Raw genomic sequence first — 24,759 nt, 5'->3', positions numbered from 1 at the left:
AATTTGGACTTATAAATGCATATTATTCTATATTTAGATGTTCCAAATTTAGAGATAGTTGATCACTTCAGGGATAGATTTATGATTTTTCAATCTGATAATATCATGATAACATTTTTATGTTCTGATTGGACTATAGGCTAATTATGCTTAGGGAAATACTGTATTTTTACTTCCTTTTGTTGTCTGACAAAGACAAGATAATGCATGAATTTCTGGTGCACTTGTACCCCAGCTTACATAGCCAGTAACTCCAGGGACAGTTGTACAGTAGAAATATGGTTCGCTTGGCATGTGCATTCATGAAGTATATTTTTATATTTTTATGACCCTCCCCAGCTTTAATTTCCTTCGAAATCTACCACTTGTTAATTCAGGCTTGTACATACCTTAGGCATGAGGTGTGTGTGAATCACTGTTATATTATTGTTTCCTTCAGACTTGACTATTTTTGGTTTTGCCTTGGTGGCTTCGGTTTGCTCCTAGTTTTAACTTGACACTAAACAGTGAAAATAAAGAATACACTATGGTCAATATTAATAATATTGCATGGGTATTCCACTAAAGGACAAAAGAAAATTTGGTAGAAAATACAAACAGTTGTTGATTACTTAATGGGCTGTGGGGTATCCTTCTGATGCAAGCATCGATCCTGACACAAAAGGTGTCTATTCCCCACGATGGGTACAGTGTGAAGCCCTTGTAGTGTACCCCTGCTGGGATGCTGTTAAATCCAGCTGATTCTCTCACTGATAGCTACATAATAGTTACATTACCCTCCGGGGATTTTTTGTTTAAATTGGTCTCAAGCAACCTGTGTTTGTTGTATGTGGTGACTTAATGGATTGGGTAGTCAGGGACTGCTGTTTGGTTGATTTATGCCGATGACGTGGCATATTGCTTATAATATCAATCACTAGTTTCTCTTGTGCATTCTTGACTTTTCACATGCGTCATCTGTGTGAAAAACCAACCAACAAACAAAAGAAATACCTAGTTTACAGGTACGTCATGACTGATCACCAAGGAGACCAGCAATGCTTATTATTCTATAAGAAGTAAGTGGTGATATAAGACTCATAATACCTCTCTATTGTGGTATAAAGGCAAGGGAGATAATCAGGCAGATGGTGCAGGGATATTGTTGTGTGTGAGAATGCTAATGGATGTTTTTAAAGTCATTCCACACTGCCGACACTTTTCGTCCAATATTTTTGTTTTTGGCAAGACGTACTCGGATAGTACAGCATAACCTGTTAAACTTGTAATATTGGATTGTGGCCAGGGCTTCCATCATCTTGTATCATTTCAAGGCAGAGTTTAAAACTTGGATGATCTTCAAAATATACAAGCAGGCATGATATGGAGCCACCTCTACACCTACCCAGCCAGCATCTTGGCAGCTGTTTAAATATATCACCATTTCTATCTGTTTATCAAGCTCATAAATTATTCATTATGTCATGAATTTTATTTTTATCGGTTGAATGTGAATCATATAACACAAAACCACACTTGTGAAAAAAGAGATCTAATATGGAGAAGTAGTGTTTTTTAGATCATTTACTAACCTAATATTATTTCAACCAGTATCTCGTAAGAAGTTCACCCACGGGGATTCAAGGTTATAATAGACCCGAAGAACCTATGCTGGATGTAAGTTGCGACTAAAAGGATTGGCTGGTCAGGGTTGGTGACTTAGTCGATATTGCATGTCATTGTTCCCCCACTGTGTGGGTTGTTGCTCATAATATCGGTCACTAGCTGATGTCATATACCTGGACTGTTACTGAGTGAGGCTTTAAACAAACATACATCAGAAGTTCTTTTGTGCAATTGCATAGATAGATGCTCATGATGTCAATCACTGGATTGTCTGGTCCAGACTGGATTATTTACAGACCACTGTAATATAGCTGGAATATTGCTGAGTGTGTTGTTAAACAACAAGCAAGCAAACAAACAAACAAACAAACATAGCAGAAATAGAATTCCGTGCTTGTCACAAGAGCTGACAAATGAGCATTGACTAATTTTGGGGCATTGGACAGTACGGATTGGTGCTCATGCTATCAACCACCAGATTTGAATATTTACAGTGTGAGGTTGTGTAACTGAAATATACAACAGCCTAAAACAAAGATCATTCTCACCAGCATTTCTGATGAAGTGGTTGTGTTTTGTTTATCGGGCATCTTTATCTACAGACTATTTACTCAGCGTCGCTGTTGAGATACGTTGACGTTATGATACGTATGCAAACAACAACATACCAGTTTCCCCCCCGACACTTCTCCTAATGGCTTATTTCAGCCCCAGTGCCCTTCAAGGCATGTTTTTGTATAATGTTCTTCTAAACAGGTGTCTGCTTCACTGGCATTCCCTGTACAGTCTGGAAACATTCCTTACAAGACTAAATTAGAACCCTAATTGCTCGCTGTCCTAACGAGAGGAGAGGAGAGAAGCAGCAGAGAGGTAGTTAGAAACAGCTCCACCAGATGTAAGAAGGTAGTTGGTGGAGCTCTGCTAAACGTTACGATACCGTATTCACCATAAATTGTGCTGTATAGGACTGTAATCAACAATAAGCAATCATTATTACATAGATCACTGGATATTATCTTATCTGACGACCTTTTATTTAAGGGCGTGAAATGATTATTTGTTGGAAATACCAAACTGGAACTGTTTTCAAAATGTTCTCATAGTCCTAAGTGGTATTGGAGACTGTCTTTTTTATCATGACATCGTGACACCAGTTATTGAGTAAGTGGTGGCTGAAATATTGTCAGTGTGACGTTAAATATTGACTCACTCAACCACTATGAAGTGAGTGAGTTAGTGAGTGATTTTACGTATAATTTTAGCAATATTCCAGCAATTAAGATCTTAATTAGTGGGGACACCAGAAAGTCAGTTTGAAAACATGCAGTATAGATCAAGTCAAAGAAAGTAGGAGTGTTATTATTGCTTTTATGTATTACCTAAGAAATAGTATCATTAATTGCGGCAAATCTAAAATGGCCAACTGAATTAAGAAGCTGCTGAAGTGAAAACTAATTGTTATGGCTGTACGTGTTTTTACATCCATGCGTTTCTGTACCTCCATTACGGTAGCGGCTATAATGGTAGTGTGGGGTGAAGAAGGGCACTGATCGTCGTGATGTTTCTCCTTAGTATTCATGACTGGTTTAAAGGATTACCGAAGGTTTATGGTCTTGTTGTGGTCTTTGTTGGAGATGCCATCCATACAGAATAGTAATGTAAATGAGGGGATAGGAAGTGCTACTTTTGCACACAAGCATGATCCTTCGCTGAGTAAAACATGTGTTTTTTTAGTCATTGTTGTTTTTGTGTTGTACATAAGGATTCTGCATTATCATTGTTTTTGAGTACTGAGCTAGGCACTTTTTATTGACTACCTGTGTTATCGAGAAGAAAGGATATAAATTAGTGTTACATGCATTTGAAATCAAAGCAATTCTAATGACTAAAACATCTTTGTCTCCCTTTGAGTACAAATATTGTATTGATACTTCTGTAAATTATACAGTTGATATGGTTGCAAAGCTTATTATTTTATATCAACAACAGATCCTGTCAGTGGGAGTTGTGCAATGTGCATCATTCTGAGGACACTCATGATAAGATCAATAGTAATAAATATGGCTTGTCATCTGATAGTGTAGCAGTGGATATTGATAAATACTAATGAATAAAAATCACATTGCAAAACATTGTTTCAATTTCTGATTCAGCTGTGGAATTTTCTGTCACAGTCTTGTCTCCCCAAGTAATTGATATGTCAATGCCTGTAACATTCTAATAGGAATGCTTTTATTGTCTAATAATTGCTGACACAGCATAAGATGTGTTGGGTAATTTTGGAAACTGACATGTTATTATATGATGAAAAATGATAAATTTAAAAATGTTGCACATACACATATTTTTAGATTGATTGGCTATATTTTATCAAATGGTTATAAGGTTCCCCAGCACTATGCAATCAACCTCTATAAAGATCTGCAAATCTGTCAGTAAGCCAACAAACATGTTACATGTACTAATCTATTAGCAGCAAGAGTCAATATTATGACCCTGTTTTCCAACAGATTTGAATTGTGTAGAAATATATCTGATTGGAGATGACTGTTCAATATATACCCTTGCATTATTTTGGATTATTTTGTTCTTTCAGATCAAAATCGCAATCGTACAGTTCGGACCCCAAGTAAGACCAGCAACCATCTTAAAGGCAGTCATCAGCCAGATCTCGTCTCCAACTCACTACGGTCCAGTTCGGAGAAGGAAATCAGTCGTCTGGAAACATTATGCGAGTCTCGAACCAAGGAACTCAGTATCATCAGTATGCAACTCAAAAACAGCACACAAGCTTTCGACGCCATGTCCTGTCTTGTGAAATACTTAACCCAGGAAGTAAGTTGAAGACATGATCAGATAATGATAGAATACATGATCAGAATACATGATAGAATACATGATAGAATACATGATGGAATACATGATGGAATAAATGTTATCATGGCTCTACAATAAGAAAGGTGATGTTTTCAAGGAGTGCTAAGATAATGTCAGAGAGAATAAGATTATGAGAAAATTATTTCCTGCTCTTACCAAATTTTGATCAGACATTTTTATGGATTATTTCAAATTTTGAATAGATCTTTATGACATTTTGGATAACAATCATCATAGTCCTAAAATATGAATCAATCTGAAAACATGGGAGCAATTCATCAGGTAACCTTTTGAAAATAAGCAATGAAGACATTTGGAATGTACTTTTTATGCCTAATGACCAGGATTTTTTTAGAAATGATAAGTACAGAAATTAAAGAACATTACATTATTCTAGCTTTTTAGCAGCTTGGTTATCACATTAATAATGCTGATCCTTTTCTTATTGAAGAGAGAGAGATGTCTTTTACTAAAAGCCTAAGCTTGTCTAGATAAAACTGAACCAAGTCTAGTTTCCTTGATTCCATGGGGCGGTCAGGTAGCCTTGTGATTAAAGCGTTCGCTTGTCATGCCAAAGACCTGGGTTCGATTGACATGGGTACAATGTGTGAAGCCCATTACTGGTGTCCCCCGCTGTGATATTGATGGAATATTGCTAAAAGCGGCGTAAAACATCACTCACTCACTCCTTGATTCCACAGCAGAAGAAGAAAGGTTCTTTTGAAAAACATTACAATCATTTTAAAGAATTGTTTTCATAGATTACGTGTCATTCTCTCTTACAGACCCATGAGCAATTATTTTAGTAAACATTCACCTCTATCATATTTTCAACCCCTTTTCATTGCACTTTATGGAGTTAGTTCATTGAACCTTATACATTTGTAAATTTTGTTGTTGTTTAACACCTTATTCACTAAGTATTTAAGCTTTATGAAGGTAATCTGTAAATAATCAAGTGTAGATTAGACAATCCAGTGATTGTCATGGGCATTGTTCCAGGCAGTTGAGATGAGATGACATGCATCAACCAAGTCAATGAGCCTGACGACCGCCTACGTGGTCTAGTGGTAGAGCATCAGCCCGGAGAGCGGAAGGTCCGGGGTTCGATCCCTGGACTCGTCATACCAAAAGACGTTAAAATATGGTACTTGTTGTTACCCTGCCTGGCGCTCGGCATTAAGGGGCTAAAACAAGGACTGGTCGGCTCGGAGTCAGTATACTGTGTCTGAGTGGGGTATTCATGTTAAACTGCGGCATGGTAACTCAGTGTGCTAGCACTATAAATCGGCATCAGTCCGGACTAGCACAAGCAGCCATACACACACACGTACATACACGTCGCTATATAAGTGCAATAATCTTGGACGCGACGTTAAACACAATTTCACCTCAACTCACCAATGAGCCTGACCACTCTGTCCATTTAGTTGCCTCATACTACAAGCATAGGTTGTTGGGGACCGATATTCTTACATGGCGTCCCTACAGGTTGAACATTACTTTAATTTAGACAAACAAACAGTCCCCTATATATAAGGCCACACTTTTTTAATTTTATGTTTCACGGATTTATTCCAGCTTTTCCACACAAGGTCTGTCGAAATGAAAATAAAAATAGATAGCGATGTCAGTCATTTGTTTGTATGAAAGTGATGAAGACATTGAATTAATATAAAACACTTTCTATTGTATAGTAGGATCTATAATATTAGTGGGAGACATGATAAAAATAAATATTTTTATGTTTAATTTATTTCTTATAGAGCTGCTTGTCAGTGGGTCAGTTGAACGAAAAATAAAATATGTGTGGCCTTTGTATATTTTGTGGACTGTGTTAGTCAAACAGTAGAGTTTAAGGTGCCCTCAACATTATTAGGCCTTACCCTTTGACAGAGTGCTCTCAACGATTTAGTAACATTGTTGCATGTTTTCTTCAGCCTCTGATCACAATAGCCCTACCGTTTTAACCACAGGCATTTGCCTGACCTGAACAAAAAAATTCTCAAAATCCTTGCTGGCGAATCCTCCAAAAGTTAACTCACACTTTAATCAAAATCAAACAAAAACTCTCTCTTGCAACACCTGCACTAAACCCTGAACAAACAACCATTTTTTCCCATGTGTGACTTTCTTTCCCAACTCTTTAGAAGAAGTCCAAAGCAACAAGTGATAGGGGAGAAGAATGTACTTAGCTGACTGGGGAGTGAGAACGTGTTCCTAGTGTTCACAAGATGTTGTCTACTTTCACACTATTTCTGCGCGTCTTCTCAGTCCTTGAGATATGTGACAAACAATAGACATCTTGTACTGAAATTACAAAGCGAGAAATAATGAAAAAATTTCGGAAATTGATCTGGTCATTGGAGATCACGCCACCTGTCTCGTCTCAAATTGTTATGTGTGTGTGACAGGAAATCTGTGGAAGCATTCATCCTGTTTTTAATGTGAAATTGGATACTCTTTGAGGGAGGGGGAATAAAAGAGCAAATCAGCTGTTTTTCTTTCAGCTTTGGAATGAATTTGACCTTGATGAATGAAATCTGTTGCTCATGAAAAATAGATAGATATGTCAAACATGGCATCAGAAAGGATTTGTTTTGTGAAGTTTTATGATTTCAGGCAATAGAGGCTGGAGGTGTTTATATAATAAATGTATGAATAACTAAATATACAGAATTCGAATGAAGTGAGTAAAACCATTATGTAGTAAATTCAATTGCTTATCACATCCATACATTTTCATAACACATTGATTTATTGAAACAGTAGAAGGGAATGGTTATAGAAAATTAATATAATTAATGTAAACATTTAATGTACTCTAAAGACAATTAAAAGTTGTTTTTCAATGTTATTTACCAAATAATATCATTTTGCTCGGTGATATTTTGGTGGCATTAATTATTTTTGCTTTATTTATTTCTGGCAATAATATGTTCCTTTACCTGAATAGCCAGAATTATCATTATAATGTGTCCCCAGCAATCTTATTTTGGTCGTGAAAGATGACTTAATGGATTGAATGATTAAAAGTGGTGACTTGGTTGATTGCATGTCATTGTACCCTGACAGTGTGGATCTTTGCTCTAATATGAATCACTGGATTGTCTGGTCCAGCCTGGATTATCTACAATATGAAACACTGGATTGTCTGGTCCAGCCTGGATTATCTACAATATGAATCACTGGATTGTCTGGTCCAGTCTGGATTATCTACAATATGAATCACTGGATTGTCTGGTCCAGCCTGGATTATCTACAACTAGAATAATGCTGATGACTGCATCAAACAACAAACAATAACACTTAATAACCTTTCCTGTCCTTTGTGGAATCAATCCCATGTGTATATTCGAATTTAAACTTTTTTCTTTTACTTCCAAGAACCCAAAAAGGAATATGAGGTAGAGTTCATCCAAAGATACATATGTCTTTGGGGGCACGGGTGGCCCAGTCGTCTAAAGCGCTGCGATTCGCTGTGCAGAGTTGTGTCCCTTGGGCACGCCAGATACCTATGATTGTGGGTTTGAATCCTGGTTCGCCCCAATTATGTTTCAAGGTTTTTCAGCACCCGTGCTCGTGGGTTTCACCGAAGTGGTAAACGTCTGAGACCTGCATCACTTTGGGCTTTCCTTCCACATTAAGCTGACATGCCGCGATATAACTGGAATACTGTTAAAAGCGGCTTTGAACCCAACTCACTCACACTCATACACTCCCCCCAAGTCTAATGTACTTGTTGATTAAACGTATTGGGTTTGGGTGGGCACAATGGGGCTATTGATAGTACTTGCTGTGAGGCATGTATTGTTGGATTAAAGGTTTTGGGACATCATATGTTTTCAGACGGTTGCGATTATTCACGTTATTGTGTGTGTGAGTGAGTGAGATAATACAGACATTGTAAATACTCAGATGATGGCTTGTTTCTAAGAGAAAGTTGTCTTTTATAAGTGAATGAGATGTTTTACAGTTGTTAAAGATAGAAAACTACACATGTATATAATCGTCCGAAACCGTATAACACAGGGATATGCAACACCAACTCTTATTCTTGACTTGAGTCTTCTTTCACAACAGGAGTTAAGTGCTGGGACTGGTGTTAGAGTAGTTGTTGCACTTTGTGACACGGGCTCATGTAGTGTGTCATCACCCAGCGAAGGAATGGGTCAGGTGGTCAGGCTTGGGGATGTGTTTCGTGGTGTGTCATCGCAGCCTGACAGCATGGTTCACTGCTCACAACATCAATCACTTGATTGTCTGGTCCCGACTCGATTGTTTACATGCCACTGTCATATAGCTTGTACATTGAACAGCATTAAACACCGACACAAGAAGTGTGACATCATTCTTCCAGGTTGTCGATCAGTCAGTTACACCCTCTATTACTGTTTCTGTATGGTACTTTGATGCATATTTTCAGCTCGATGCCTTCTCGTGTCCATTCCTGGCTGAGGAACTGCAGAAAGCCAAGGAACAGCTTACAGAGGCAGAGGGACATATCGGTAAGGAGTCAGGCCCACTTAGTCGCAGTAAAAAACATTATCTTTCCGCTAATATTCACCTATTTAGGTGGAAAGATTTGAGAAAATGAAATTAATCATCAGGAAATATACAAATTGATGTTCTATTTTCTTGACAAGAAATGATACAAGCAAACACAGGCAGTATTCCTTCAGTGACAAGCATTCCTATATAGTCCTCTCTGCTGGAGTAGCAAACGAAAAGCAGGTTTAAATTCCCTATTTGCTCAACCCCTACATCATTCGAGTGTATATGAGGGTCCTTGTGGATTCTAGGTCAGATAAGTTTCTGTTTTATTGTTTTCTAAAATGAGGATTGGTTGGTCATGTTTTATGACCTATCCGTTCGGAATAGCTCTTTAGCAACCCATGCTTGCCGTAAAAGGCGACTGTGCATGTTGTAAGGGGGCGGTTGGGTAGCCTAGTGCTTTTAATGTTTTCGCTCGTTACACCGAACACACGTGTTCAATTCCCGAAATGGGTACAATGTGTGAAGCCCATTTCCGCCTTGATATTGCTGAAATATTGCTAAAAGTGGCATAAAACCAAACTCACTCACTCACTCGCTTGTCGTAAGAGGCGACTAACAGGATCAGGTGGTCAGGCTCACTGACTAGGTTGATGCATGTCATCGTATCCCAATTGCGTAGATCGATGCTCATGATATCGATCACTGGATTGTCTGGTCCAGACTCAATTATTTACAGACCGCTGGTATATAGCCGGAATATTCCATGGCGTTAATGAACAGATAAATAAACTTTGTGACAGTGTTGGATGTTGCTCATGCTATCAACCACAGGTTTGAAAAAGCTGAAATATGTCAGACAACAGCAACAAAAGAATATGAATGAAAATATTTGAAACATCTAGGATATATTGGTTATTGTGAAAATGTCTTGTGCAGCGGAGTTGGAAAGCCACAAGTCCAGGCTAGAGCAGGAGATCTCTGCTCTTACTCAAACCCAGGGTGAATCTGCAGAGGAAGTAAGCAAACTACAGCAGGAGATTATCTCACTGAATGAAGCCCACGAAAAGGCCATAGCACTGCTCAAAGAGGAGCATGAAACGGCTATTAAGGACATGTCTGAGGCGAACGAGAAAGCAACGACTGAGTACAAGGCAAAGGGTAAATAAAATTCTGTAATTATTTCACTAAACAATAAATTTGGAAATAAACACTTTTGAACAATAAATTAAGAATTCATGAATATTGTTTTATGCCGCATCAGCAATTTTTCAGCTATTCACGGCGAATATATTAAGAAAAGATATGATAAATTAGCCAGAATCTCGAATCTCGAATTTTGTTGATGGTTTCAACAGTAAGTAGTTGTCCAGGAGTTACCTCCCCTTAAGTATGTTTGCATTTCGCTTGTTGAGTGATATCAGACTTATCTTTCTTGACTGAACTAAAGTCTTTGATTAATATCATTTCCTTTTATTGTATTTACTTTTAATGTGTTCATTGTATTTGATTGTATCTGAAGTGTTTTATTTTTACTTGCAGCCATGGACCACCATGAGCACGTCATCTCGTACATGAAGGACTGTCATGACAGAAACGTAGGTGACCATTAGACAGTTTTGGAAATAAAAACAAGCGGGCAAACAGCAAATAGCAAGATTCTTATGGACAATGAGAATGTTAGAAATAAGTACTTGATCATTGCCAAGTGGTCTAATGCACCATAGCTCTGTGAGCAGACCCCTGTCTTTGTCCAGGAACCACTACCCTGTGGGGATTCTGGGTTAGAATTGGTCCCCAGCAACCTATCCTGGTCGTAAGAGGCGACTTAATGGTTAGGGTCGTCTGTGACTTGCTTGATAGCTGTCATTGTACCCTGATTGTTGTTCACAATATCAATTTTCTGGTCCAGACTCGATTATTTACATGCCACCGTCATATAGCTGAGTGAAGCATTTAATGAGAAACAGATACACACACACACCAGAAACACTAATTGTGAGTTTGAATCTAGGATTAGCCCTTACTGGCCATGCTGGTCCATTAGTAATTGAGGGCTCTCCTCCCACATGAAACTGATATGTTATGATGTATTTCTTTCTTTCTTTCTTTATTATCCCCCGCCCAACAAAGTTGGTGTGGGATATAGAAACGGGCTCTGTCCATCCATCCGTACGTCCGTCCGTCCGTCATGTTTCGTTTCCAGAGCACAATTCAGAAACCGTTCAATATTTTTTCATGAAACTTTGCAGGTCTGTCAGGTACATGCTGAACTGGTGCCTTTTGCTATTTAGAAATTTTAGAAATTTGTATTTTTTACGTTTCCATGGCAACAAGATGGACTCACTCACTCACTCCTTCTCCTTCTGTTCAGGTGTCGGACATCAACCTTGACCACCAGCGAGCGATCGACTCCTTGAGGCTGTCCCACTTGGAGGACATCGAGAAACTGAGGACCAAACATGACAATCAGATGGAAGGTAGGACGCACACTGACAAAAATATAACATTGTAATGATGGAGAATCTTTTTTGTTCTTTTCGTTTTGAGACATACTTCTCACATCCTAAAGGGGCGGCGGGTAGCCTAATGGTTAAAGCGGTAGCTAGTCACGCCGAAGACCCAGGTTCGATTCCCGACATGGGTACAATGTGTGAAGCCCATTTCTGGTGTCCCCCACCATGATATTGCTTTAATATTGTTAAAAGCAACGTAAAACCATACTCACTCACTCACTCACTCACTCACTCACTCACTCACTCACTCACTCACTCACTCACTCACTCACTCACTCACTCACTCACTCACTCACTCACTCACTCACTCACTCACATCCTAAAACTGAATTGTCAAAGTATTTACATCCTTAAATAGATTTTACAAAAAAAAACCCAACAGAATCATTGTATAGTACCACTTCGAAAATATTAAGAAAACAGAAGGTGTGGAGCAGCAGCATCACCTACATACCACATTATGCCAGGAAGGCTTTTGAACTGGAACAATCTTTCGTTTATTCCCTTTACCAATATGACAGTGATGCTGTTCATTTTCAGGGTAATTATATGATGATTGGAACTGTTGTTTATTGAGTTGAACTGTAAAACCTGTCAATTTTGGATGGAAATTTGCAGATTTTTGAACCTCCCTATTTTTATCTGACATCAAAGTTTTGAACCACCATGAGGGCAGACAAGCAAAAGCAAGATCCTCATGAACAATGAGAATGTTAGAGATAAGTACTTGATCAATGCCAAGTGGTCTGATGCACCCTAGCTCTACCAGGAACCACTACTCTGTGGGTCTCAATGGTAATTTGGATGTCATTGCATCCTGATGTTCCTCTTATCATCCACTGTTCTAGTGGCCCAGACTGAGCCCATAGCATACTCATAGCGTATATATCTTGAGTGTAAATAGGTAGACCTCATTACTTCTCTGTAAAAGATAACAATAGTGTGTACTTGGCAACAATGTCTTCCATGTGGTATAAGGGAGATAACTCTTCATGATCTAGGAAGTTGGTAATTGTTTGGATCCATGTATACAGTATAGAATTATTATTGGGTACAGCTGAGATTTAATAATCATGAACTTGTTGATACATATTCCATATTAAGGCCAAGTTAAGGAAATATTTGGACAAAAAACAATTCTTTTGTAATAAACAACAGGTTTCTCAGCTGAGGATAAAGATATTCAAAAAGAGTATATCCCACATGAATTCATCACTACGTCAAATTGATAATACCTTATATTTCTGAACTGTGAAGAGAAAACTGTGGTATTTCCTGGTATCTATTACTTTTGTAATATTGATCCATAGGTGTTTTGGTGGACTGCATGAAGTGGGTTGGCAGAAAGATGTGGAGAAACACCCTACTGTGGTTTCTATTGTTATGTGATGGATTTGGAAAATAAATCTTAAAAAGTATTATTAGTTATTATTCGATGTAGGGCTATGTGTTAGCTGTAGAATTGAGAGTGCTAACTTTACCCAGTTGTCTAATTGACTCTTGTGATTTGAAACTGATGGTCCGGTCAGATCATTCCACAAAGTCAGGATAGAATTTTGATTTAGTTTATTCAATAAGATGTGGAGAATCACACCCTCATGGGTGTGTTTCCCTAGTTATTGACAGAAGGAACTGCAAAAGTAATTTATGAAAGTGTTATGATTTATACGATGTAAAGTTGTAGATTTGAGAGAGCTAAAGTGATTAAGTTGTCTAGTTGATTTTATTGTGATTTGAAATTGATGGACCGATTATATTTGAGCATCCAAAGTCATTATTCATTCATTTAGGCAGTGGAGATTCCTGGCTTGAATATGTAATTCCCCTGCAATGTATTTTGGATGTTACTATATGGAATTAGTTGATTGAATGTCATCTCCTATACTCTCTCCCCCCTTCCCTCCCTCTCCCCCCCTCCCGCCTTGAAAACCACATATGTTGTTGGCAGTAAAGTTACCGGGTATCTGAGAGAGGATTTTGATTTTTGGCCCACTCCCTTTTGAAATATATGCTCCATCCGCCATTGCACCCCAGACTTGTGGTCAGACAAGAATATTTTTGAATGGGTCTCTAAAGAACAACATTCACTTTCGTGTATCATCATAGGGTTTTATTCCACAACGTGATCTTAATCCAGGGTTCCATTGCACAAGCCAATCTTATTGTTACCAATATCGTCGTAAGCCCATGTATGAGAGTTACGATCATCCTCGCGCTGAGATCACTATGTGGAACGGGATCTGGACTTTAGCTTGGCCAGCCAACACTTTAGCCACTAGGCCACCTCGCCGCCCTTTTCATATTATAATGGCAGTAAGAGACACTTGTCTACCAACTGCTGGACATGTTTGGACCAGCTGTCTCCCTTGACTGACTTTATAAGCATGTCTATTATAACCCAGCACTTCTGTGCCAAGCTGTTATCTCCACTTTAATTATAGGATATCAAGATCATGACACCAGCCACTCTAACCCTTTCTCCACTGTTTGGGTAGGGTACTTATTTTTATGACTGTACTTAGGACTGTGACAAGATGTAAGTCAATATTGCCCTTTGTTGAAGTTATATTGTACTGCAGTTGTTTTATTTACATACTGGGTGGCCCAGTTGTGTATCAGGCTCCAGAATTCGCAATGCAGAGTTGCGTCCCTTAGGCATGCCAGGAACCAATAATCATATGTTTGAAATTATATTCATTGTGTTGTGTATGTCTGTACATATTCTTTATAGATAGGATCATACTTTAACAAATATACAAAAATGACCTATGAGGTCCCCTTGGGCCAATCAGTGTGAAGCACACTAGCCCTTGGCATATGAGGATCATAGCTCTGCGTCTGCATGGGCTTCATCTCAGGTTTCGGGGCGGTCGGGTAGCCTAGTGGTTAAAGCGTTCGCTCGTCACGCCGAAGACCCGGGTTCGATTCCCGACATGGGTACAATGTGTGAAGCCCATTTCTGGTGTCCCCCGCCGTGATATTGCTGGAATATTGCTAAAAGCGGCGTAAAACCATACTCACTCACTCACTCATCTCAGGTTTCTCTTGTCTGCTGAATTTCTTTGAAATATCTTATATGAAATGTATTAATATGTTGTGATTAGTACAGAATATTTCATATCATATCAAGTCATATTGTAAAATCTGTTACTGTACACACAGTACACTTTCCGATATATTAATTAAGGCTTAGATGTGCATTTCATAGATTTTTACAATGGTCAGACCTGTGAAAATATGGTTTAGAATTAGTCTTCAGCAACCCATGCTTGTTGTAATAGGCGACTAACAGGATCGGGTGGTTAGACTCACTGACTTGGTTCATACATGTCATTGTATCCCAATTGCATAGATTGACGCTCGTGATGTCAACCACTGGAATGTCTTTCCCAGACTCGATTATTTACAGATGGACATCATATATCACGTATATTGCTAGGTGTGGCATTAAACAACATTAAACAAACAAAGGTCAATTGTCTGTTTGTGAACATTTTGTTTTCTTGTCTGATAAACATAAAGTTAGTTGTTTACATTGCTTAAATGCCTGTTATTTATCTCTCTGAAATTTACTCAGTTGGCAACTGTTCAGAATCGATATGTCTGACCTGCAGATAGCTCCCTCAAATTTTCTCTGCGTGAATAAAATATACACATGCTGACTTCGCATGTCTCATTCTGATTATCGTCTGCTAACCTTTGACAATATCAATATTTGATCATCCGGAGATATTGTTGTTATTACACCTTAAATCACAAAGTATACATAACCCTCTTATAACACCTCATTCTAAATCTGTATCACACAGTGCATCAGTGCCAGAGATTACTATGATAGACAGATCTCATCCCAATCTTGCCCCTTTGTTGAATGGTGTAAATTATTCAACCACTTAATTACAGCCAACTCAACAATGATATAGCCCATCCTAATCCCATATGAAAAGAGTCACCAACGAAGCCCATTCTGTGTTGTATACTTATGTTCTTTACTTTTAACATGATCAAATTCTTTTAATACACAGTGAAGGAATGTAGGTGATTGTTCAGTCAATTCAAAGGAACAGGGTAGAGTAGATATAGACATGAATAGCGGCAGTGTGTATAGACCCGTATTGAGCCCAGGAGATATAGACCTATATTGAAGGTGGTGGATAAAGCTCGTATCACTCAGTAGTTTCGCTGACAGGGGGGCAGTGAAGGTACTCCCAGGTGAAACGAGATCTTCTACAGACTGAGCTTTCCTTCAAAGAGGAAACTGTATCTTCTGCCTTCCAATTGGAAAGATTGACGTCTGCTTCTTGCGTCTGCTTATATGACAGTGTGTGGAGTTTGGGAAATGCAGACTGTTTGGATTGACTACAGTTTGACATATGGAGGTTTGGATTTGACAGCAAGATGGTGATTCTGTTTGGAATCCAGAGGTATTTTTGGTGTAATGTAGAGTTATATAATTCAGTAGATGTGCGGAGGAATGTGTGTTTGTTTGCTGTGGCTTGGACTGTATACAGTGTGATATTGGAGCAGTGCAGAGCTTTGGGACTGTTGTCGGCTTTGCCTTGCTGGACGAAGTCACATCTGGATTATCATATATTTGTGAATCAGTACAGTTCTCACGGTTCAACTGAGTAGTGCAGCTTACAGTTTCTTATATTTTAGTCACAATTTGAAAAAGAATTTCCGTGGAATTTCATATTACATAACTGATCATATTCTTCTTAGTAATCTAGTGGTATATTAAACCTTTCTCACACAGTCTTTTGTATTACGAACAGCTTTAAAGAAAAAAGAAAGTATTTGTTTATTATCTGGCTTCTTGAATCCAATTTCTTGCCAGTCAATTTTCCCTTACATATGACATTTCATGTTCAATGTTATCGCAACAAAGTCATTCAGTAATTGTTTTTTAAAAATCATACCAGTTGATAAAGATCACACCAGGACTCAATCAACAGCAGATTCAGGAAAAGACTAATAATAGAGTTGATGATTATCAGTTTAATGGTGATATTGAAAAAATTAAGGCTCTGCTCATCTGATGTAGGAAGTCAACTGGTTCATGGTTATATCACTTGAATAACACATGCTGCTTTGGTGGTGTATCCCAGATAACTTACATCCCATCTTGAAGAAGTTTTCGCTGAAAGCTTGTATACTTGATAGCCAGTAAAACAGCTGCAGTGAAGATTCACCCTCTGAGTTGTTAAAAATGCATTCAAGAAAGAGCAGACGACCAGATAGCTCTAAAAACAGACACTGATATCAAAGAAAAACAGAAGGATTGTTTGAACAGGAGGATTCTCAAAGACACGTATTTCCAGGAAAAGATTCACCAAAGTGTTTTCTGACTCTCTGAATGCCACATCTTGCATGTGGGTCACGGGGTCAGTGGAAGAGGATGCTTTTAAAAAGTAGTTCCAGATTGTCTTGAAAGTAGTGCTGTGACCTCTGCTTCTGTGTGATTTCTGGGATTCAAAGCAGGAAGTGCGAGAGATTTCTGTGTTTGGGAGACAGTTGTAAGAGGTGGAATGGCTGCAGCCAATGGGAAGCCCTTCTTTCGGGATGTCATTCGTGTTATGAAAGGTAGTTGACAATTCTTTTAAAAGTATTGTCACATAGTGGCACCTGAACAAGTAGGACTAATTAAAAAATTCACACACCCCTCCAGTCACAAATAAAAAAGGCCTTAGACTAAGACTTTTATCTACTTTTTACCATTTTTTAACCCATAACAATACTGGTCATTATCATCTAGTAATTAAACCATAGAAATAATAATGATTATAAGTCAGAAACTGTTGTAACAGATTATATACTTCGACGTAATAAGCGCCCAGGGCGCTCTCAAAATAAGAAATAGGGGGTTCTTATTAGTTGAAAGATAAATATCGCGGTTTATGCTGACAGCCTGAAATGTTTATGTACGACAGATATATTTTTCCAGAATTTTATTGCCCATAATTAAGGGTGCATATAACACAAGAATGCGTATTATTCGCGAAAAAATAAGTCTTGTGTACATTGATCAATCGGAAGGGGTGCAAATTGGGATTGTTCATTTGCCAATATATTAGCAAATATCGCCGTGGGCGCTTATTAGAGCGGGGCCCTTATTACGTCGAATACGTATTTTTCATTTATAAAATCATAAATTTTCTCAATACACACTTGATATGAAACTTGAAACATCAATGGCTGAACATGTAGCCTGTTTGGATGTGAAGGGAAAAAAATCAAGCTCAATCAAAAAGAAATCGAGAAAATCAAACACAACTGTATGTTGGTTAAAAAGATTCCTTAGTTTATACAGATGTCACCCTATGACAAATGACTGAAATGAGCTATGTCTGATATCAAACACATGAATAGTTTAAACCTGTTCTGTAATCCTGACTCCTGTAATCAGACTCCTGTCAGTAATCATCTGTATCCATGGTAACTATCAGATTCCTTTACAATAACAATAACAATAACAACACATGGCAACTAGCCAGTTAATAATTAATTGTCAATTAACAGCTACTTCTTGTGCCAACCTAATGATGTAGTAACGGTTTATGTAATGTCACAAATATAAACCACGTCTTTAAAGCCCTGCTAGTTTATCTGAAATTTGAACTCAAGCCATGTCAGTGTGTTTGGTTACAATTATTTCATGACAATGCAGGCTGCAAAATGTGATTATAAGGCTTCTGTTAAACCAACATTGACTTCCCGGGTTTGTAATGATTGTGTGGGCTGGCTAACTTGGAATATCTAAGTTGTATCAGGTGTGACTTTGCAGGGAGAACAAGAGACGACATGTTTATATTCTAGAACCTTCTTAATCTGAGCATCTCAGGTAAATCACACCTGTGTGTAGCAGGCTCTAGTCTTTCAAGACATGGCTTGGTAAAAAAGAACAAGTTGTAATAAGCTGGAGTCAAATATGATGATATGTCAAAGTTAACGTCACATCTGGGGGGTGGGGTAGTCTGATGGTTAAAGCGTTCGCTCGTCATGCTGACGGCCCAGGTTCGATTCCCGACATGAGTAAAATGTGTGAATCCCATTTCTGGTGTCCCCCGCCGTGATATTGCTTGGAATATTGCTAAAAGAGGTGTAAAACCATATTCACTCACTCACTAACATCACATCTGCATGACCACAAATAAAAGGACAGTAAAACATTTAGATGATGTATCACATTTTTTGGCTTGATATTACATCTAATCCCTTTTATATTTAACCAAGTTTGGTGGTTTGCAGAATCAATATCAGCAGTGTGGCATTATATTGGCAATACATTTAAGAAATGAACGACAAGTGGGAGTGTTTTATTTTTGATAAACAACAACCATGAGTCTTTTATTTCTTATATGAGATATCAACATTATGTAAGCCTCTTTAAGGATGTTGATAAAATGTACAAGCTTTAAAAATAGCTACCTTAAATTTTAATAATGATGATGGGCAATGTCAGACAAGTCCATTTTATGAACAAGTGGGTTTTTCCCACATATTCTCACAATCCTCATGTCTATTATCTGTACTGTTTCTCTTCATACCGATTGTCATATCTCTACCACTTTTGGATGCGATAGTTCGGCCAATGCATTCATCTGTGTAGCCCAGCTACATCTATGGGGAACAACTCACCAGACACTTCCCTCTAAAAAGTAACTTTGTCCAAGTTGTGAGCACATTTTCAAACCTCCAGAAATAAGCCATGCTTCTTTCTTCATTGCTCTTTGCGATTTATCACGTAGCTATGTTATAGGACATAATATAAGCATTATGTGGCCTAACACTGGCAGTCCATGGCCTTATTTAGGCAATATATATATGACCTAATATGGCCAAATGTTGCCACATTGCTTGTCTTGAAATGAACTTTACCTGTTTTATGGTTCTGTGCAGTAAAGCACAGATAACTGGGATGGTACAGATCACAGTTAAAATGTCCAGATTAACAAATATCCAGGTTAAAAAATCATTGGTACTAGGGCTGGGACGATACACCAACTGTGCGATCCAATACGTATCATGATATCTTGCTCACAATCCGATATGTATCACGATACTTGCATGTGCTGTTATCAGTGGTGCGTAAGCCACCTTTTTCATAGACAGGATGACCAAATACCTGGCGCACTGATGATTTGTAGTTGGGAGTGTCAAGTACGGCACAATGGATGAAAATATGTATGTTTTCACTTCTCATTTTCACTTGTAATTAGTGTTTGATGTAACATTTATTAAAGATTACATTTTAGTAAGAATCGATTTACTTAGTGTGTAATTGTGATCGATACTTGTATCGAGAAGTAAAATATCACATCCACCGATCCACTGATGCATTGTCCCACTACTAACTGGTACTGAGTTCTATTCCATCTGTTTATGAACACATTCCAAACAGTAATAAAACAGCCCAGAATATTAGGGTTCCGTCCTAACAGGCATTTTGCTGTCTGTGAGTGTATATCCTGGGAAGTGCTCGATACTGGAGACATATTTGTGTTGTGCTTGCCTGACTAGGTTGGCAATATATTCTAATCAAGGACTTGATGACACATTTGTGGCTGTACTTCTGGTGGGAGGAGTGAACAAACAGTAAGTTTTGGCAGCCGAGTGTGCTGGCTAGACTAACCTGAAAACAAACAGTTGATTGTTTTTTTTATTTTATGAAGTCCTTCTTTAGTGAAGGGGAAAAAAAACTTAAATGTATTGAGTGTATAACTGCTTTAAGCACCTTACTCTCAAAGATTTTTTGAAGTAAGAATTTCAAACATTCGCTATCATCCGTGACACACCTTTGTAAAACAGTGCCACTATTCATATGAATAAAAACAAGATGTAAACATCCCATTGAATAATCCCCACTGTCAAAGTTATATAATGACTTCTCCCTTAATTTGAAACCTCTCGGCCACTCTGTCAGTGTTGTGTTACCCGCAATTATGGGGGCCTATTCTACTTGCTATGGTTGCTTTGCTGTTGTGTATGAATAGAGGTTGATCGGAGGTAAACAATATTCAGACTGAGTGATCGCCTCCCAAGAGATTTTCTCCCATGCTGAGCACAGGTATAAGGTGGAAAAACTTGTTTAAGTTTATTCATAGAGCATGAAAGTTGGTCTACTGGTTAAGTAGGGATATATGTTGTGTCCTAGTTAACCCAGTGTCCTAGAATGTGTTTGAAATAGTAAATAAATTCCTGTTTATGTCTTTCTCTTGGTGACCGCCTCCGTGGTCAAGTGATAGTGAGTCTGCCTTGAGAGCAGAAGGTTCGGGGTTCAGTCCCCGGACGCATCGTACCAAAAGACGTTATAAGATGGCACTTGTTGTAACCCTGTCTGGCTCTTGGCATTAGGGGGCTAAAACAAGGACTGGTCGGCTCGGAGTCTATACACTGTGTCTGAGTGGGGTATTCATGCTAAACTGCAGCATGGTATCTCTGTGGGCTAGCACTTTAAAATTGGCATTAGTCACGACTAATTCAAGCAGCTGAACACACACACACATGCACGTTGCAATAGAAGAGCGAAAATCTTCAAGCGTTATTAAATCCCATTTCACTTCACCTTACCTTGATCCTGTTGTTTTTCATGGGGCACGGGTGGCCCAGTCGTCTAAGGCGCTGCGATTCGCTGTGCAGAGTTGCGTCCCTTGGTCACGCCAGAAACCTATGATTATGGGTTCGAATGTTTCTAGGTTTGTCAGCACCATACCCGTGCTCGTGGGTTTCACCGAAGTGGTAAACGTCTGAGACCTGCATCACTTCGGGCTTTCCTCTCACATTAAGCTGACACACTGTGATATAACTGGAATACTGTTAAAAGCGGCGTTAAACCCCAACTCACTCACTGTTGTTTTGAAGTTCTGAGGGTCAGTTGGAAGCCTTAGTGGTCAAGGCGTTCACTCGTCACACCCTATACTCATGGTCAATTCCCCACATGGATACAATGTGTGCAGCCCATTTCTGGTGTCCCCTACCTTAATATTCCTAGAATGTTGCTGAAAATGGTGTGAAACCATACTCATTCACTCCCACATTGTAGTCATGATCGCTCCGTTCCATTAAAAATGTCTTTGTCCAAGTCATGGGTTGCCCAGTTGTTGGCAACATAGCTGTATAGAATTTTGTCTCAGATAGTCTCAGTTCTGGGTTCAAATCCCAAATTCATCTCTATAATAATCTTGTCAGCACTATTTGGTTACTCTTTGGACAACCTCACCATTTTGACTTTGAGTTGGTGAAGGATGGCTCACTGGCCTAAGAAGCTGCAGTGTGCTGTGCAGAGTTGTGCCCCTTAGCCACACCAGGATCAACTGATTGTTGGTCAGTTGCCCTGATTTGACCTGATTATGATCCTTGGTTTGTTAATGACCAGTTGGCTGTCACCAAAGTGGTGAACATCTATGATCTTTGGACCTTTGACCTGTAATGATTGTAATAATCATTGTTTACCCAAACTCACTCACACAGGGGTGTTGAGCATGGGGGGGGGGGGGCAGCTGTCTGTGGCACCACAATTTACTGTGGAGAGTTACATCCCTAAAGCCTAATACCAGAAACGTATGATCATGGATTCCAATCTCAGAGTTGCCCAGATATTGTTTCCAGTCTGCATCATAACCATGTTTGAGGGTTTTCATAAGTTGTAAATCTCAAAGACTTGCATCAATTCAGTCTCTCTTTCTGCTTCAAGCTGCAATGCATGTGAACAGCTGAAATACTGATCAAAACGGAATAAAATCAACTCACTCACTCACTCTTGGAGTCATTTGCTTCCTTGCTGCAATTAATACATTAGGTGTGCACGACAGCTGAAAAGCCACTAGCATTATCAGGATTTTGTCTTTATTTTTAAGTTTTGTAACACAATTTAAAGCAGCAGTATTGCATTTTTCACTTCAAAACTAATTCAGTAAATACCAGATACTTGGTTTGAAGGATGATAATGGTAAAAATAGTGGAATTTGAAAACCCGGTAATAAATTTAGGCTATTAACAGCTTTGGTCGTTACACCATGAACATATCAATCTTATCATACATGAACTTTCCACTTGATCATACAAGTAAACCTTCCATAACTAGCTAGAGCCTAGAGACCAATTAGGTGCCATGTTCCTGGTATCGCCCAGGTGGGGTGTTGTATAACAAGCAGATAGCTGACATTTGCTGTGTGTTTATATCCCTGTGAAGATAGACATCTGGTTGATAGGTAGGATATCATCGGAAATGTCAGGATGATGTGGCGGCTGAATATACACTGGTACTGATTCAAGTGCATAAACTGGGAAATTTGGGGGCCCTGCATAGGATGATTTAGCCAGACATGGAATGATATATCCCAACAAAGGGTGATAATATCCCAACACAGGGTGGTATATCCATACACATGATGGTATAACCAAACACAGGGTGATATATCCACACACAGGGTGATATATCCCAACACAGGGTGGTATATCTATCTATACACCGGGTGGTATATCCATACACAGGGCGAACTATCCCCAAACAGGGCAATATATCCCAACAGGGGCAATATATCCCAACACAGGGCGGTATATACCAACACAGGGTGGTATATCCTAACACAGGGTGGTATTTCCTAACACACAGACTGATATTATATTTTCCCAACATAGGGTGATATAGCCCAACACATGGTGATATATTACAAAGTAGGTTGTTATGTCCCAATACACAGTGAAATGACTCAGCATAGTGTGATATATTCCAAAGTAGGGTGATATAATCCAATGTAGGGTGATATATCTCAACGTACGTGGAAATGTTCTTACATAGGGGACACCTTGCTGTACACCCCAAAATGAGGGTGTAGCAGGACTCCAGATTGTCAGCAGCATCTTTTCAGCTTGCCCAGCTTCTTTGGTGATGTGGACAAGGTGTCTGATCTCAGAAAAGAAGCACTGAAGTTGAATCCCATCTTAAATCTCTTGCATGGCTGCTTCAGTAGGTCGTTCGATCCCCCTCCATTTCATACCAAAAGACGTTAAAAGATGGTACTTGTTTTACCCTGGCTGGCACTCAGCATTAAAGGGATAACAATAATATATGTGTCATATTATTGACTAAGAATATATCTTTTGTCGTTTCAGAGTTGCACAAGCAACACAGGGACAAGCTTGAGGATATCACACACCGCTTTGAGAGCATCAAGATGACACTTGGGGTAAGAACTTTTTTCTCTCTTATTCTGAGGGATATGGGATCATTCTTTTAGCAATCATTTTGATGTCATATAGTCCAGATAAACATTCTCTATCATGGTGTATAGGAAACAACAACAGCATCTGTGTATCACAATAAAACTCACTGTTGCATTCATGGTTTCAGTAATAATACCAGATATTGTTATAGATATACAGTTCGAAGCAAATCGAAGCTATCAAACACCAAAAAAATCCCTGCAACTCAGAATCTGCTGAAGTATTGCTGTGACTGCTTTAAACTAGATTCACTCACTCACTCATGAACGTGACGTATATGACTGGAATTCTTGGCATTTGTTCCTGGAAGTTTGCCCACTTGTAAGAATAAACTATTATCTCTCGGACACATTCTCATGCTTTACTGCAAATTAATGACGAAAATATCTTATCTGTAAGCCTGCTGATTATAAAGTGGCCACACCTGAAGTTTGTCTCAAGGAATACAGTACTTGTGTGATAAGCGCTTACTTTAACCATTGTTTTATTACTGTTATATCTCATGTACTTTAGTGTGTGACAAATTTGGTATGTGATAAATAATGTATCGCTCCTCTAGTCTTTAGTGTTGTGATGCATCAGGACATTTTATGAAACTGTTGTCAATTAATGCTTTTATTTTCAGAATAAAGTATGGTGATTTTAAGTATATGGATAAAACAATATACAGCATACTAACAAACATAGACAGTACTCTAATAGTAATATCCTATACTGAATAAAAAAAGTTAGGGGATCATGAATATTTTGGTTGATATTTTGTTGTAGTGAACACTGAGCAATTTTATAAAATATCCCCCAAAATATTCAAGATCCGTAACATTGTTTGTTCAGTATATTTCACCACACTAGTATCAACAAACTAGGCAGTTAGAAGCAGATGGAATAAGATTTTTTTCAAATTAGAGGCAAACAAATGCAGTCAACTAAACTACAGAAGCTTTTCATACAAGTTCTGATATTTATCAAAATGTTTGTAATAATAGTACATACCACTCAGCATTCATAGGGATACTGACATATTTTGACCCATTACATAACT

The 24,759-nt window shown here is 38.5% G+C and overlaps 1 protein-coding gene across 5 annotated transcripts in view; it reads left to right on the top strand.

Moving 5' to 3' along the window:
- The window catches only part of LOC139449330 (microtubule-associated tumor suppressor candidate 2 homolog), a 167,510-nt gene that overhangs the window by 131,802 nt on the left and 10,949 nt on the right, over positions 1–24,759 (top strand). For all 5 annotated transcript variants that reach the window (XM_071230641.1, XM_071230642.1, XM_071230639.1 and 2 more), the window contains 6 exons: positions 4,202–4,440; positions 8,909–8,990; positions 9,916–10,137; positions 10,519–10,574; positions 11,351–11,456; positions 23,607–23,680. In XM_071230641.1, the coding sequence (XP_071086742.1) occupies positions 4,202–4,440; positions 8,909–8,990; positions 9,916–10,137; positions 10,519–10,574; positions 11,351–11,456; positions 23,607–23,680 (779 nt within the window). The remainder of the gene's footprint in view (positions 1–4,201; positions 4,441–8,908; positions 8,991–9,915; positions 10,138–10,518; positions 10,575–11,350; positions 11,457–23,606; positions 23,681–24,759) is intronic.

This window comes from Haliotis cracherodii, unplaced genomic scaffold, assembly GCF_022045235.1.
Source record: "Haliotis cracherodii isolate W230 unplaced genomic scaffold, xgHalCrac1.p SCAF_8, whole genome shotgun sequence".
NCBI classification, from domain to species: domain Eukaryota; kingdom Metazoa; phylum Mollusca; class Gastropoda; order Lepetellida; family Haliotidae; genus Haliotis; species Haliotis cracherodii.
The sequence above is the reverse complement of the archived record's forward strand: the minus strand, read 5'-3'. Positions and strand labels throughout refer to the sequence as shown.